The sequence below is a fragment of the Salmo salar genome, chromosome ssa07 (assembly GCF_905237065.1).
Source record: "Salmo salar chromosome ssa07, Ssal_v3.1, whole genome shotgun sequence".
Lineage (NCBI taxonomy): Eukaryota > Metazoa > Chordata > Actinopteri > Salmoniformes > Salmonidae > Salmo > Salmo salar.
The window spans coordinates 16,733,476-16,749,828 of NC_059448.1; the positions used below are offsets into that span (position 1 = coordinate 16,733,476).

The following is a 16,353-nucleotide window of genomic DNA, read 5'->3' on the forward strand; positions in this document are numbered from 1 at the left end:
AGACACATCGACAGCCCTGAAAGAACTTAATTCAACTCTATGTAAACTGGAAACCACATATCCTGAGGCTGCATTTATTGTAGCTGGGGATTTTAACAAGACTAATCTGAAAACAAGGCTCCCCAAATTCTATCAGCATATTGATTGTGCTACCAGGGCTGGCAAAACCCTAGATCACTGTTATTCTAACTTCCGCGACGCATATAAGGCCCTCCCCCGCCCTCCCTTCGGAAAAGCTGACCACGACTCCATTTTGTTGCTCCCAGCCTATAGACAGAAACTAAAACAGGAAGCGCCCGCGCTCAGGTCTGTTCAACGCTGGTCCGACCAATCGGATTCCATGCTTCAAGATTGCTTCGATCACATGGACATGTTCCGCATAACGTCCAACAACAACATTGATGAATACGCTGATTCGGTGAGCGAGTTCATTAGCAAGTGCATCGGTGATGTTGTACCCATAGCGTCTATTAAAACATTCCCCAACCAGAAACCGTGGATTGATGGCAGCATTCGCACAAAACTGAAAGCATGAACCACTGCTTTTAATCAGGGAAAGGTGACCGGAAACATGACCGAATACAAACAGTGTAGCTATTCCCTCCACAAGGCAATCAAACAAGCTAAGCGTCAGTATAGAGACAAAGTGAAGTCGCAATTCAACGGCTCAGACACGAGAGGTATGTGGCAGGGTCAACAGTCAATCACGGACTACAAAAGAAAAACCAGCCCCGTCGCGGACCACGATGCCTTGCTCCCAGACAGACTAAACAACTTTTTTGCTCGCAATACAGTGCCACTGACACGGCCCGCTACCAAAACCTGCGGGCTCTCCTTCACGGTAGCCAACGTGAGTAAAACATTTAAACGTGTTAACCCTCACAAGGCTGCAGGCTCAGACGGCATCCCCGGCCGCGTCCTCAGAGCATGCGCAGACCAGCTGGCTGGTGTGTTTACAGACATATTCAATCAATCCTTATCCCAGTCTGCTGTTCCCACATGCTTCAAGAGGGCCACCATTGTTCCTGTTCCCAAGAAAGCTAAGGTAACTGAGCTAAATGACTACCGCCCTGTAGCACTCACTTCCGTCATCATGAAGTGCTTTGAGAGACTAGTCAAGGACCATATCACCTCCACCCTACCTGGCACCCTAGACCCACTCCAATTTGCTTACCGCCCCAATAGATCCACAGACAACGCAATTGCCATCACACTGCACACTGCCCTAACCCACCTGGACAAGAGGAATACCTCCGGTGAAAATAATTTGGCCTTATTTTGGATTACATTCCAATGATAAAACTGGATGGGACAAAAATGCAATTTCAGAATGTGGGATCTTAAGTAGTAACTAAAGGCTAGGATAATGACTGACTGAGCAGAGATTACGATCTGGCAGAGTGGAATTGGCAGGAATAGGTATTTGTAGAGGTCTTGATTTATGGAACGAGTCACAGCTGGTAGGGATCTGCTCTGACTCCAGCACACCTGTCTCCAACCACACCATCACACACAAACAGAAAGGCAGGGGGAGAGAGAGAAAGAGTGTACTGGGGGAATAGCTGCAGGTAAAGCAGATACTGGATGACCACTAGGGGGTGTGGCAGGAGTAGATGTGACACATTCTAGTCATCCTAGCAGAGCTGGGTAGGATTTTTTTCATGGTATCCAAAGCGTTGGTAACTACCTGTGCTGCTGGCAACAATTTAATTACGTTTTTTTCCCCCGACGTTTACTGACACCGGACATTTTCAATGGGTGTTGAGCGTTCGTAAATTCATCAGTTATTCTGCGCTCTGGTACATTCAGACGAGAGTGCTCTGAAATCTGAGCAGATAGCCAGAGCGAATTTACGAAGCACCCGAATTAACAATGTCCGATGAGAACGCACAACGATTTTACAATTTTAGCTAAGCTAAGAATGACGAGAATAATCAAGTCAATAAGCGATGGGTAGTTCGATAGCATATAGTTAATATACAGGCAAGTTCGATGTATTAGTAGCCAACTAACGTTAGGTAGCTGGCTAACATATATTACCGGTACATACTGCTGTAATGATATGCTATGCGGAAAGTAGTTATGGTATTTGTGCCTTTTAATTGGTAACGGTTTTGATACCTTGTATTAAAAACAATACTGGGACGTCTGCCGATTTACTACTGGAGAATGTGTTCCTTTATTCGATCACACAGTGCAACCAGTCAGGCTGACAGGGTCCATCGTTCGTCCATAATATAAATCTTTTGTCAATACACACACTCAGGAAACAAAAAACACACAAAACAAACAGTATTTGGTTAGGAACGTCTTCCTTTCCTATCATTTGAAAAGAGTAATTTCTTCTCCATCAAACTATTTTTTTTATTATCTATGTCATTTTAAATGTTGCACCCACATGGTAGTTCCTCCTACTGTATGCACATTTCCGTGTAGGGTTTAAATTTATAGCTGGTTTCCCAATCATAACCAACTGTTTTACCACCTAATGTGCACAACCTGTCCCAGAACAGGATTTTCTATGATGTTCAAAAGAAAATCAGTCTCACCCTCAATTAATTTTGTATGTTCGGAATAGCGTATCCACTCACTGGGTGTGGGGCTCCCTGCCACGTCTGACGCAACCCCTGCACAGTTAACCTCATCTCCCCGGGAGCAATCAGCAAGCGGAGTTAGCCATTCCACCGCTGTCACAAAATTGTCGTAGAAATTCTAACCAAAAGGAGAGAGACTGTATTCTTCAAAACAACTTTATTATAATTTTGTAAAAATGGAGCAGTTAACTATGCACTTCAACAGTTGCACATTTAAGGCGCAACAAACAGTGTCGGTTCTCAGCTTTTATAGAGAAGTACATCTGTTTTGTATACTTGGCAGTCAGCAGAAATTAGTTGTCTGTGCAAATGTTAGATAATCATACGACTTCCTGTAGATCGTAAACCCACGGGATGTCACATGCTGTGGTCACACCCAAACGGCTCTTACTTGTAAAACCAGTGTATTCACTAAGTCACACAAAGACAAGTTTGTATCAGGTTAGAAAAAACACTATCATATAAGAGACTAATCTTTAAGCAGTAAACACGGGAATATTCCATGACAGTTATCACCACACTTGATTACTTTAAATATAGTTTAGACAATGGCGTGTGGTTAGTGTTATATCCACATCCGATCACTTCTGGGTGTCGACCCCCGTCCCCGGGAGTATAAGTATTCAACCCCTTTGTTATGGCAAGCCTAAATAAGTTCAGGCGTAAACATTTGCTTAACAAGTCACATAAGTTGTGCAATAATAGTGTTAAACATGATTTTTTAATGACTACCTTATCTCTGTACCCCAATTATCTGTAAGGTCCCTCAGTCGAGCAATGAATTTCAAACACAGATTCAGCCATAAAAAAAATAGTTTTTTTAATGCCTTGCAAAGAAGAGCAGCTATTGGTAGATGTTTTTTGTTTTGTTTTAAGCAGACATTGAATATCCCTTTGAGCATGGTGAAGTTATTAATTACACTTTGGACGGTGTATCAATACACCCAGTCACTAACAAGATACAGGCGTCCCTCCTAACTCAGTTGCTGCAGGGGAAGGAAACCGCCCTGGGATTTCACCATGAGGCCAATGGTGACTTTAAAACAGTTACAGAGTTTAAAGGCTGTGATAGTAGAAAACTGAGGATGGATTAACAACATTTTAGTTACTCCCAGGGGTGCAACATTCACTGCGGACAGGAGGCACATGTCCACCCCACATTCTGAAATTGCATTTTTGTCCCCTCCAGTTTTATCATTGGAATGTAATCCAAAATAAGGCTATGGAGTGCTTTAGGACCATGCGGACACCTCCGAGCTGACGGGTAGGCTGTTTGGAGTGTTTATCTGACTGGATTAAAAAAAATATATATATTATTATGTCCCCCCCACTTCTAAAACCAAAGTTGCACCCCTGATTACTCCACAATACTAACCTAAATGACAGAGTGAAAAGAAGGAAGCCTGTACAGAACAAAAATATTCCAAAACATGCATCCTGTTTGCAATAAGGCACTAAAGTAAAACTGAAAACAATGTGGCAAAGAAATGAACTTCATGTCCTGAATACAAAGTGTTATGTTGGGGCACTCTTCATATTTTCAAGCATGGTTGTGGCTGCATCATGTTATGGGTATTCTTGTCATCGGCAAGGACTAAGGAGTTTTTTAGGATAAAAAGAAATGGGATAGAGCAAAGCACAGTCAAAATCCTAGAGGAAAACCTGCTTTAGTCTGCTTTCCAACAGACATCGGGACACAAATTCACCTTTCAGCAGCACAATAACCTAAAACACAAAACCAAATATATACTGGATTTGCTTACCAAGATGACATTGAATGTTCCTGAGTGGCCTAGTTACAGTCTTGACTTATGGTAAGAATTGAAAATGGCTGTCTAGCAATGATCAACAACCAACTTGACAGAGCTTGAAGAATTTTCAAAGTAATAATGTGCTAATATTGTACAATCTAGGTGTGCAAAGCTCTTAGAGACTTACCCAGAAAGACTCACAGCTCTAATCACTGCCAAAGTTGATTCAATCATGTATTGACTCAGGAGTGTGAAGACATATGTAAATGAGATATTTCTGTATTTAATTTTCATACAATTTTCTCAAATTTCAAAAAACATGTTTTCACTTTGTCATTATGGTGTATAGAGTGTATAGATAAAAACATATATTTAATCAATTTTGAATTCAGGCTGTAACACAACAAAATGTGGAATAAGTAAAGGGGTATGAATACTTTCTGAAGACACTATATGTTCTTGAACCGAGTATTTTATAATCACACACAGAAGAAATTAGAAGGATAATTTAGTTGCTAATGGGAGCCTGCAGTACCCCGGTCGGCCTTCAACTTGAGTTATTCAATGAGAGGGGGCAGCACTGAGCTAGCCTGCAACGTCACTTCCTGGAATAGCTCAAACTGAGCATGTTATGTCTCCATGAGACGCCATCTTAAGCGAATTCATTTGCCTTCAATGCGCTGCTGAGTCTTCACATTGGAATGAATGGTGTCACGTGATCAATGGCTTTATCCATTCATACAGTACCAGTCAAAAGTTTGGGCACACTTACTTATTCAAGGATTTTCTTTATTTTTACTACATTCTAGAATAATAGTGAAGGCATCAAAACTATGAAATAACACATATGGAATCATGTAGTGACCCCCAAAAAAGTGTTAAACAAATCAATATATATTTTTTTTATTTGATTGTAGAAATAATTAAAATAAAGAAAAACCCTTGAATGAGTAGGTGTGTCCAAACTTTTGACTGGTACTGTATATACAGTCAGTGTTTTAACTACTTTTTAAATTGATATTTTCCTTGAGATAATCACAGATTTGTATGTGATTGAAAATATCAGGAAGAAAGGAAGCATTTCTAATGTGATTGAAAAGAGCCATGTCTTTGTCCGACCTATGTCTTCACACCATTCACAATATGTATCTCATTTTACATTTATTTCCTTTCCTAACACTTTGTCTACTGCAGGCAGTGTGTCTATCTACTGTGCATATCCCATAATAAGCTACAACCAAACCATTACCAACGGAACTACAACCAGACCTTCATCAATGGCAGCTACAACCTGACGATCACCAACCCAAACCATTTTTTAACAAAAATGATTTGCATTCACTACCTGTATGCTGTGGATACCTGTGATTGCACTGCCACTGGATGCCCACAAGATTAAACTAGGCATCGCACAGAGCAACACAGAACTACACACATAATGGTTCTTCCTTCAGTTGGACCATTTAGCAAACATTGTTTGCACTGCTGCACTTTTACCCTGCTTTTGTGTCTGCTCACCTGTCTATCCGGGGGATAACAGATACTCTGCTCCCTACCTATAGTTTGGCGTTGATCAGCTGAGCACCTTCCGAAGATGGGGAGCACCTCAAGGAGCATGTGATGTGATGTCAAACGAATACATGAGTTCTCATGATGGAACCTCATTTGGGGCAATGACAGGATATGACATTACACTCATGATGCATTATAAGTTATCCTTTAAGAATAAATGGGCACGCTGTATATCATAACAGCAGGACACCTTCCAGATTGTGGTAGAAAATGTCCATCGTGCAGTCACTACCTTTTGAAAAAGGCCATGTAAAAGCTTTCTATAATTTCAGCCAGAAGTATGATTCACGAGCCAAAACGGTTCCTTAAAATGTGTGTACTATATGATTCTGTACATGTGCCACATTCACGATTTAACATCATATACCACACAAATGGATGCACTGTGAAAGAATGGCTACTATGTGCCAACCTAAACTCACACTTTTACCTTGCAATGTAATTGGACATGATTGTGCCTTTAGTCAAGATCCTGTTAAACTACAGCACCACCTAAGACAGAGGCTAAAGTTGTGTATTGCCCAGAGAATGAGCGGACGGAGAGAAAAAGATCTGGAAGATGTTTGGAGACGCAGTCACCGCTGGTTAACGTAGTCTTCTGACCATGGCTGAGCCTGTGGGCGTACTGTAGCTTCCTGTTGAAGCGAGCTACACTGCTTCCTGCCTTTGTTTTTTGTCTATGTTAATGCCAAAAGACTGAACTAAGAGATTGAACCGAAGATTGGTTTTAACCACACTTTAAATGTAGTGCAGACAATTGTATGGGGTTAGTGTTATATCCACATTCGATCACTTGGTACACAAATGGTGGTGTTGGTACAGTAGGGTGTGGCTAGCACTGAGTCGGGTTTCCTATTGCAGGCGGCCCAAATCTGTTATAAAAGGAAGGAGAAGGATACTATAACTTTATCCATTGTTTTTCTTTTGGATGCTGAATATCTGATAGACTTGTGAGTATTCTGAGGTCATTTTATTTACAAGTTGGGGAGTTTGTATATTTATACCTAACCCAAGATAGTTTATCTGTGTCGTTTACAGTGGGAGCAAGAAGTGCATTTTTTTTATCTTGTATTGTAATGTTGATTGACTATTGACTGACATGCTGCATTTTTTTTACTCTGATAACCCCCTTAGCCATGTTGAACTGTTGGTTGTGAGTAGGCGACTGGTCATTAGCAGTTTGGGTTATGTGCGTCACCCCAGTAATCGAATTGGCAAAGCATGGTAAGGGTACTGAGTGCATTGACTGGCTCCCCAAGGGTTTTTCTAACCCATAAAATGTTTGGAAGTAAGGCGTGGTATGGTTTAAATAATATGGAATAGTTAACTGCAAGTTTAGCCTTCTATCCAAGGGGCAACTGTAATTTAAGTATACATACTTTTGCTCCTTGGACACTAAATAAATATTGCTTGATTAATTTAGTATGCAAGAAGAAAAACCGTAACAGAGACGCTAAAGCAGCACTATATGAAAGGGCAAGGAAATGGTTTGTGTTTAGTGTCTGGCACAAAATAAGCTGCATGAGGAGATATATGCACAACTGATGTGTTCTCTGAAGTCAAAAGTTTATTTTTTTGTATATGGTTAACTTTTTTATCTTAGAGGTAAGCAATAGGAATGGATGTAATCGAAGCCTTCGAAATCCTAGTGAAAGGTTTAAGGGAGGGAAGATGTATACTGTTAATTTGTTGAAGTTAGTTAACCCTAGGTCAAATCTGTATTAGGGCTGTACGGGCTTAAACTATGGTGTTATAGTGGAAAATGTGTCCAAGCTGGATTGAGTCTTGGTGGAATGAGAGACATTGTGTAGATGTTACTAGGTCAAAATGTTAGAATGTAACAATAATGATAAAGCATAACTGCTGATTTTGACCTCAAGTTTCTAAGAATATGTAAAACTGTTAATATGTCTAAAGGGGATGGATTTGAGTTAATTATGGATTATGATGAATTTAATAGTTGAGGCAATGTATTATATGTGACCGCTTGCTGACACGTGTCCACATTACAGTATATCCTTGGTAGGTTGCTGCTTGACCTTGTGATTTTGAGTTTGAACACTGAATGTGCAGGAGCTATGGAATGATAGTGGTGCTAAAACCTGGACAATCTGAGGCTTTGCAGCATTAGTGGAGAGGCAATTTTCTTTTTCCATCATTTTACTCTTCATAGACAAAATATGTGATGTGTTTATGAGTTGTGAGTCTCTCTCTGCCCTCGCTGCCTAGCATTTTTTTTCTGCACTGAGCACATTTCAGGTCTGCTGAGCACAAACTTGAACATTATGCAAATTCTGTGCGATAACTGTGAACACTGAAGATGTACTCGATGTAAGTTCCAGTTCCAGACTGGTAAAGTAGACTACTGTGGCTAATTGATCATAATTGTAGGCCTACCAAAAACAATGGAGAATGGATCCCATAACATTTTAACATGGAAATAGCTGTTCTATCATTCAGCCTACAGTAGCAGCCAATATGTGGTGTTCAGTGTAGGCCTACATTCCATGAGACTTGGACATTAACCTGTTTATCCACATGTCCTTCACACATGGAGGTGACTGAAAATGTTGTTGTGTTGTTTGATGCAAGAAACCACTTTACAAAATAAAAAGCATTATTATTCCCACACCATTATTACAAATGATGCTACCCTCTGCCTATTAGCTACTTAGCTTATTAAAGCCTGTCTCAAAATACAACAATGCCCCTTCTCTTGGTTGTTTGGGGATGTATAGTACAGTCTTCCCTGTGGCTCAGTTGGTAGAGCATGGTGTTTGCAATGCCAGCATGGTGTGTGCAACGCCAGGGTTGTGGGTTTGATTCCCACGGGGGGCCAGTACAAAAAAAAAATGCATGAAATGAAATGTATGCACTCACTACTGTAAGTCGCTCTGGATAAGAGCGTCTGCTAAATGACTAAAATGTAAACATGTAAAATGTAATAAACGCACACCCTGTTTTAGGAAATCAAATACAGCCAAGTGGAGAAATCATGTTGTTGTATTTTGAGTGTAACAGCCACATGCTATGCAAACACAGAGTAGATGAACAGCTTATTTATGTCAATATCAGGGGGACAGGCGACTGGGGCCATGTGGAAGCGCCTGTTCAAATATATCTTCCTCCTGCAGACCCTGACAATCCTTGTCGTCCTTTTATACAACAACTACATTCAGAAGGTGAGGAGAGAAAGTGATCTTCTCCCATTACCATCTACCTACATTAGCCTACCACCAGTGAAGACTGCTGAGGGGAGGACAGCTCATAATAATGACTGGAATGGAATAAATGGAGTGGTATCAACCACATGGAAACCACGTCTTTGATGTGTTTGATGCCATTCCATTTGCTCCATTCCAGCCATTATTATGAGCCGTCACCCCCTCAGCAGTCTCCATTGCCTACCACCCTTTCCCCCTTAGTGACCTCTATTCTCCTCCACAGTGGGAATTGGATCCACACAGGATCCACTCAGAGGGCCTTCCTCCCCTGGACCGCGAGCGACGCTTCTGTAGCCACTTGGGTAAAAATCCCTCACCCGAGGAGGCTCTGGAGGAGCATCACCTCCTGGAGTCCATCGCCTGGCCAGAGCCTCAGCCATGGTCTACGTCTTCACCCCTGAACCAGACCAGTGACCCTGCACACAGCCTGTTTGCAATCCTCCCTGCAGGGGGTAGGAGAGAGTGGCACGTGGGGGACCAGCTGGAGGCTCTGGTCATTATGAACGATTTCCAGGGACTTCCCAAGAGCCATGGCGGGGACTTCTTGCTGGCCCGGCTGCACTCCCCAGAGCTGGAGGCGGGTGTTGCAGGACATGTGCTGGACCACGGGAATGGGACTTACTCTGTCATTTTTCCATTACTGTGGGAGGGGTCTGTATGGGTGGACGTGACATTGGTCCATCCTAGTGAGGCAGTTCCTGTTCTACTGCGCTTACGTGAGGAACACCCCGACAGGGTGCTTTACAAGAGCCTGTTTCGCTCTGGATTACTGTCTGAGACCACCATGTGTAACCTGTGCCTGCCAACCAACCAGCAGCCGCTGTGCAATTACACAGACCCCCACACAGGTGAACCCTGGTACTGCTACAAGCCCAAGCAGCTGCTGAGCTGTGATACACGGATCAACCACGTCAGGGCAGGCTACCAGAAAGATCTGATAACCGAGAAAGAAGCACTGCTTTTCCAAAGGTAAGTGCGAGGTAAAAAAAGTGTGGTTTTGGGAATAAATGTAAGTTTTACCTTGGGCATATGCAGCATTTTTGCCTTTTGTCATATATAAATTACAGAGTATGGTTCTGGGGAATGTTATTGCTTGCTTTAAAATGTAAAATGATTCTCTATCTTTTTTAGTGGCGTAAACCTCAAAACACGTATTCATGCTAAGGCGTCTGACAGTGTCACTGTGCTACCTAAGAAAAAAGGTAGGAGTTTTGTAGTGTGAAGAACATCTGAGTTTCTGTAAAGTGGTGGCGGCTGGTGCCTCATGCCTCCTCTTGTATTTCAGACAAACAAGAGGTGGAAAGCAACAGTGAAAAGGCAGCGCCTATCAGGACCACAGCCTCTGGGTATTACTTCCAAGGGTCATGGCGGGGGCTGGGTGGTGTCGTGATGCACCAGTTTAACGACCCCACTGCCATTACTCAGTGTCTGAAGGGCAAGATGGTGTACATGTATGGAGACTCCACCGTCAGACAGTACTACGAGTTCCTCACCAGATTCTTGCCAGGTGAGTGCTGTTTGCCAATACAATTACATCTCAAACTCAGCTGTCTCAGGTGTATTCAAATTCTCTCTCCCTCTCTCTCCCTCAACATTTATCTCCCTCTCTGTCAAAGAGCTGAGGGAGTTCAACCTTCACAGTCCTGTGAGCACAGGGCCCTTCATGGCAGTGGACATCCCCCATAACATCCTGCTGAAGTACCAGAGCCATGGTCCCCCCATCTCCTGGACCCCTATCAGCGTCAGTCATCTGCGCTATGTAGCTAACGAGCTGGATGGCCTGGCCGGGGGCTCAGACACTATTGTTGTCATCAGCATTTGGGCTCATTTCAGCACCTTCCCTGTGCAGGTCTACATTCGCCGACTACGCCACATTCGAAGTGCGGTGGTGCGGCTTCTGGACCGGGCTCCGAAGACCGTGGTAGTGTTGCGCTCAGCCAACCTCCGGGCCCAAAGCCTACAGGAGAGCCTCAACTACAGTGACTGGTTCTCAGTGCAGCTGGATGGGGTACTCACGGCCATGTTCAGGGGCCTGAATATCTTGTTAGTGGATGCCTGGGAGATGACCCTTGCCCACCACCACCCTCACGATATCCACCCATGCCCTCAAATCATCAAGAACATGATAAACACTATCCTCTCTCACGTCTGCCCAGTGAAGAACTAGCAGATAGAGTTAAATTATACTTTTTTTCTCCTATTGTGTTATTGACTGTATGTTTGTTTATACCATGTTTAACTTTGTGTTGTTGCTTGTGTCGCACTGCTTTGCTTTATCTTGGCCAAGTCGCAGTTGTAAATGACAACTTGTTCTCAACTAGCCTACCTGGTTAAATAAAGGTGAAATAAAAAATAACAAATGTTTTTTTAACAACTGCCAAAACAAAAGTAGGTCTCAACACCATTAAGTCGAAATGACAATGGCATCCTACTAGCAAATTTGTGACCAAATTCAGGAAACTAGGTGTATGTCGCAACTCACGACTTCACAGGAGAGCTGGTTGAATGTAAACATGTTTTTTTTTATCAAAATACGTTTATTGTCAGAAATGCCTTCTTGAACATGTGAACTTTCATGTGCCTTAATAACAAACTTTTATGCCATCTGTAAATACAAATAAAGTTGTTAAATTACGAGCCTAGTTGGTTTATCCAAAGAAAAAGTCAGGAACTTTCCTGCTAGCCATGATTAGCTGAGATAATGAGTGGGCTGGACATGCCGAGAGATGAGTTTCAGATTGGTCTGCGGTGTAGCATCTTGTGTCTATAAAATGAGCTGCTCGGTATGCGTAGGTAATAATTTCTACTGCAATTTTTTTGAAAGATATAACGTTAGCCATGGAGAACTGCAAATATGTTGCTACTGCTCTCAATAACATTGCTGCCATGAATTTATCAGGCGCTATTGACAAAGGTCAGTGGGGAAAAGTTGTGATGGACTACTTTCTGGAGGATGATCGTGCCAAGTTGACTCTCTCTGACTCTGAAAATGAATCAGACGATGACGAAATCCCTGATTTAGGTTAAAGAAATATTGACAAGACATTGTAGAGTCTTCTGATGACAGTGATAGGGAAGAAACAGCGATCAACAGTGTTGTTGTCAAGGAAGAATTTGACCGGGTTTTGAAATCAGTGGAACACAACAGGCCAAACAAGCTGTGCAAACTAAACAAAAACAACACAGAACATCTTATTTAATAAAAGGGGTTGCAGTCTGCTATGAAGCTTTCATCCATGTATACGGGTAAGAATCTAGCTACAGTTTCATATATTATACGTTTCTAATTTTGTCAGAACGTAGTTTTCATTGCAAGTTAAAGCTTGCTGTTAGATAGCCAGCTGGAGTTTGATGGCTGGCTTGCTAGCTAACACTGAACCTATTTGGTTAACTTTAGCTAGCTATGACAATCGGTTTGTATTGCTAGTAACGTTACTCTATGGATTGGGATTATAGTTCATTTTTTAGCTAGCTAATGTTAATGTGACATGTCTAAACAAAAGACCCCAAGTTAAAGCTTGCTGTTAGCTAGCTAACATTAACTCACATGTATGAAGTGTGTGTAACGTTCATTTTCTCAGCATGCCAATTCGCATTGCTAGTTATAGACTAATTTTAGCTAACTAACTAGCTAACATTGAACCTATTTGGTTAACTTTAGCTAGCTGTGACAATCAGTTTGTATTGCTAGTTCAAGCTTGCTGTCATCTAGCCAGCTAATGTTGATGGCTGGCTAGCTAGCTAACATTACGTGTATGAACTGTATGAAAAAGTATATGATCCCCTGCTGATTTTGTACGTTTGCCCACTGATAAAGGATCAGTCTATAATTTTAATGGTAGGTTTATTTGAACAGTGAGAGACAGAATAACAACAAAAATATCCAGAAAAAAGCATGTCAAAAATGTTATAAATTGATTTGCATTTTAATGAGGGAAATAAGTATTTGACCCCCTCTCAATCAGAAAGATTTCTGGCTCCCAGGTGAATTTATACAGGTAACGAGCTGAGATTAGAAGCACACTCTTAAAGGGAGTGCTCCTAACCGCAGCTTGTTACCTGTAAAAAAGACACCTGTCCACAGAAGCAATCAATCAGAACTCCAAACTCTCCACCATGGCCAAGACCAAAGAGCTCTCCAAGGATGTCAGGGACAAGATTGTAGACCTACACAAGGCTGGAATGGGCTGCAAGACCATCGCCAAGCAGCTTGGTGAGAAGGTGACGACATTTGGTGCGATTATTCGCAAATGGAAGAAACACAAAAGAACTGTCAATGTCCCTTGGCCTGGGGCTCCATGCAAGATCTCACCTCGTGGGGTTGCAATGATCATGAGAACGGTGAGGAATCAGCCCAGAACTACACGGGAGGATCTTGTCAATGATCTCAAGGCAGCTGGGACCATAGTCACCAAGAAAACAATTGGTAACACACTACGCCATGAAGGACTGAAATCCTGCAGCGCCCGCAAGGTCCCCCTGCTCAAGAATACATATACATGGATGTCTGAAGTTTGCCAATGAACATCTGAATGATTCAGAGGACAACTGGTGAAAGTGTTGTGGTCAGATGAGACCAAAATGGAGCTCTTTGGCATCAACTCAACTCGCCATGTTTGGAGGAGGAGGAATGCTGCCTATGACCCCAAGAACACCATCTCCACCGTCAAACATGGAGGTGGAAACATTATGCTTTGGGGGTGTTTTTCTGCTAAGGGGACGGGACAACTTCACTGCATCAAAGGGACGATGGACGGGGCCATGTACCGTCAAATCTTGGGTGAGAACTTCCTTCCCTCAGCCAGGCATTGAAAATGGGTCGTGGCTGGGTATTCCAGCATGACAATGACCCAAAACACACGGCCAAGGCAACAAAGGAGTGGCTCAAGAAGAAGCACATTAGGGTCCTGGAGTGGCCTAGCCAGTCTCCAGACCTTAATCCCATAGAAAAGCTGTGGAGGGAGCTGAAGGTTCGAGTTGCCAAACGTCAGCCTCGAAACCTTAACCTCTTGACGGTCGCCTAGGATAGGGGGCGCCACAGCGCATTTTGAAAAAAATTTGTGCCCATTTTAAACGGCCTACTACTCAAACTCAGAAGCTAGGATATGCATATAATTAATACTTGTGGATAGAAACACCCTAAAGTTTCTAAAACTGTTTGAATGGTGTCTGTGAGTATAAAAGAACTCATATGGCAGTCAAAACCCCGAGACAGATCGAAACAGGAAGTGGAATTCTGAATTGCGGACTAAACTTCATCACGTTGCCTATTAATCACACCGTGAGCTATGGTTCATTGAGCACTTCCTATTGCTTCCACTAGATGTCCCCAGTCTTTACAAAGTGATTTGAGTCTCCTACTGTGAAAACTGACAGAATGACACGCTGTGGAACGTGGTCACACGGAGAGGGCCATCACCATTATGACGCCAGCGCCCCTGGCTACCCTCCCCTTTCGAAACGTTTATAAAGACAATGCAATCGTCCCCCTTGAATCTTATTGGAGCTCTGGTTGAAAAAGGCCCTAAAGATTTATGTTATACAACGTTTGACATGTTTGAACGAACCTAAATAAGAAAAAAATGCATTTTGTTGAAAGAGTAGCCCCGTGCACGTCGGAACTTTTGGTGCAGCCTTCAGAACGCGCTAACAACAACAAGCTAATGGAACATAAAGGATGAACTTTTTCGAACAAAAATACATTTCTTGTGGATCTGGGATTCCTGGAAGTGCCTAAGGATGAAGATAATCAAAGGTAAGGGATTATTGACAATAGTATACAAGACTAGATTTGATATGTGATTGTTCCAAGATGGCGCTGACCTGTATTGCTAGCCTATTGTTCTGAGTATCGCATCCCCTTTTATCGCAAAGTGTGATTACCCAGTAAAGTTATTTTTAAATCTGGCATTACAGGTGCTTTCAAGAGATATTCATCTATAAATCTTAGAATGACAATATTACATTTTAAAAAGGTTTTCGAATAGTAATTTAGTAAATTGTAGCGCTGTTTCATCGGATGCATTTGAGGGAAAATAGTTAGTCAACGTTACGCACCGATGTAAAATGCTGTTTTTATATATAAATGTGAACTTTATCGAACAAAAGAATGCATGTATTGTGTAACATGATGTCCTGCATTTAGCTGTTTTTTGGTTATTTGTGATGCATGTAGTTGGTCGGAAAATGGCTATGTGGCTACTTTTACGATATACTCCTCTAACATAATCTAATGTTTTGCTTTTGCTGTAAAGCCTTTTTGAAATCGGACAACGTGGTTCGATTCAGGAGAGGTGTATCTATAAAACGATATAATTTGAAAAAAAATGTGGGAATAAAAAAGTATTACATTTTGTTATGCTAATGGGGATAGGATTTTTCGCTGGATGCCGCACAGGGGTTAATGACTTGGAGAAGATCTGCAAAGAGGAGTGGGAGAAAATCCCTCCTGAGATGTGTGCAAACCTGGTGGCCAACTACAAGAAACGTCTGACCTCTGTGATTGCCAACAAGGGTTTTGCCACCAAGTACTAAGTCATGTTTTGCAGAGGGGTCAAATACTTATTTCCCTCATAAAAATGCAAATCATTTTATAACATTTTTGACATGCGTTTTTCTGGATTTTCTTGTTGTTATTCTGTCTCTCACTGTTCAAATAAACCTACCATTAAAATGATAGACGGATCATTTCTTTGTCAGTGGGCAAACGTACAAAATCAGCAGGGGATCAAATACTTTTTTCTCCCACTGTATATATTTAATAATCATAGGAGAATAATTTTTTCAGTAGATTCAAGTTGAGTTGGATAATGGATATACTTGATCAAGATGATCTTACAGAAGATTTTACCATTATCAACTAGACTTGACATATGTTTAAATCAGTGATTTTTTACTGGGTTGTTTTACAGTGCCTTCGGAAAGTATTCAGACCCCTTGACATTTTCCACATTTTGTTACTTTACAGCCTTATTCTAAAATGGATTAAATAGAACATTCTTCAGCAATCTACACACAATACCCCATAATGACCTAGCAAAAACAGTTTTTTAGAGAAATAAATACCTTATTTACATAAGTATTCAGTCCCTTTGCTATGAGACTCGAAATTGAGCTCAGGTTTATACTGTTTCCATTGATCATCCTTGAGATGTTTTTACAACTTGATTGAAGTCCACCTGTGGTAAATTTAAATGATTTGACATGATTTGG

At 41.8% G+C, this 16,353-nt stretch overlaps 1 protein-coding gene across 1 annotated transcript; it reads left to right on the plus strand.

Annotated features, from left to right (window-relative positions):
• The first annotated feature begins 8,200 nt into the window (after window positions 1-8,200).
• LOC106608627 (NXPE family member 3) lies at window positions 8,201-11,776 on the plus strand. Its single transcript, XM_045721607.1, has 6 exons — window positions 8,201-8,248; window positions 9,052-9,099; window positions 9,365-10,110; window positions 10,273-10,343; window positions 10,427-10,648; window positions 10,758-11,776. Exons 3-6 carry the CDS (start codon window positions 9,641-9,643, stop codon window positions 11,306-11,308), a joined length of 1,314 nt encoding a protein of 437 aa, XP_045577563.1. The 5' UTR covers window positions 8,201-8,248; window positions 9,052-9,099; window positions 9,365-9,640; the 3' UTR covers window positions 11,309-11,776.
• The last annotated feature ends 4,577 nt before the right edge of the window (window positions 11,777-16,353 follow it).

Bases quoted from the DNA above. Each gene is read 5' to 3' on its own strand.
- LOC106608627 (XM_045721607.1), top strand. From the start codon at position 9,641: ATGAACGATTTCCAGGGACTTCCCAAGAGCCATGGCGGGGACTTCTTG. The intron at 10,111-10,272 runs GTAAGTGCGAGG...TATCTTTTTTAG, and splicing joins GAAGCACTGCTTTTCCAAAG to TGGCGTAAACCTCAAAACAC. The intron at 10,649-10,757 runs GTGAGTGCTGTT...TCTCTGTCAAAG, and splicing joins CCTCACCAGATTCTTGCCAG to AGCTGAGGGAGTTCAACCTT.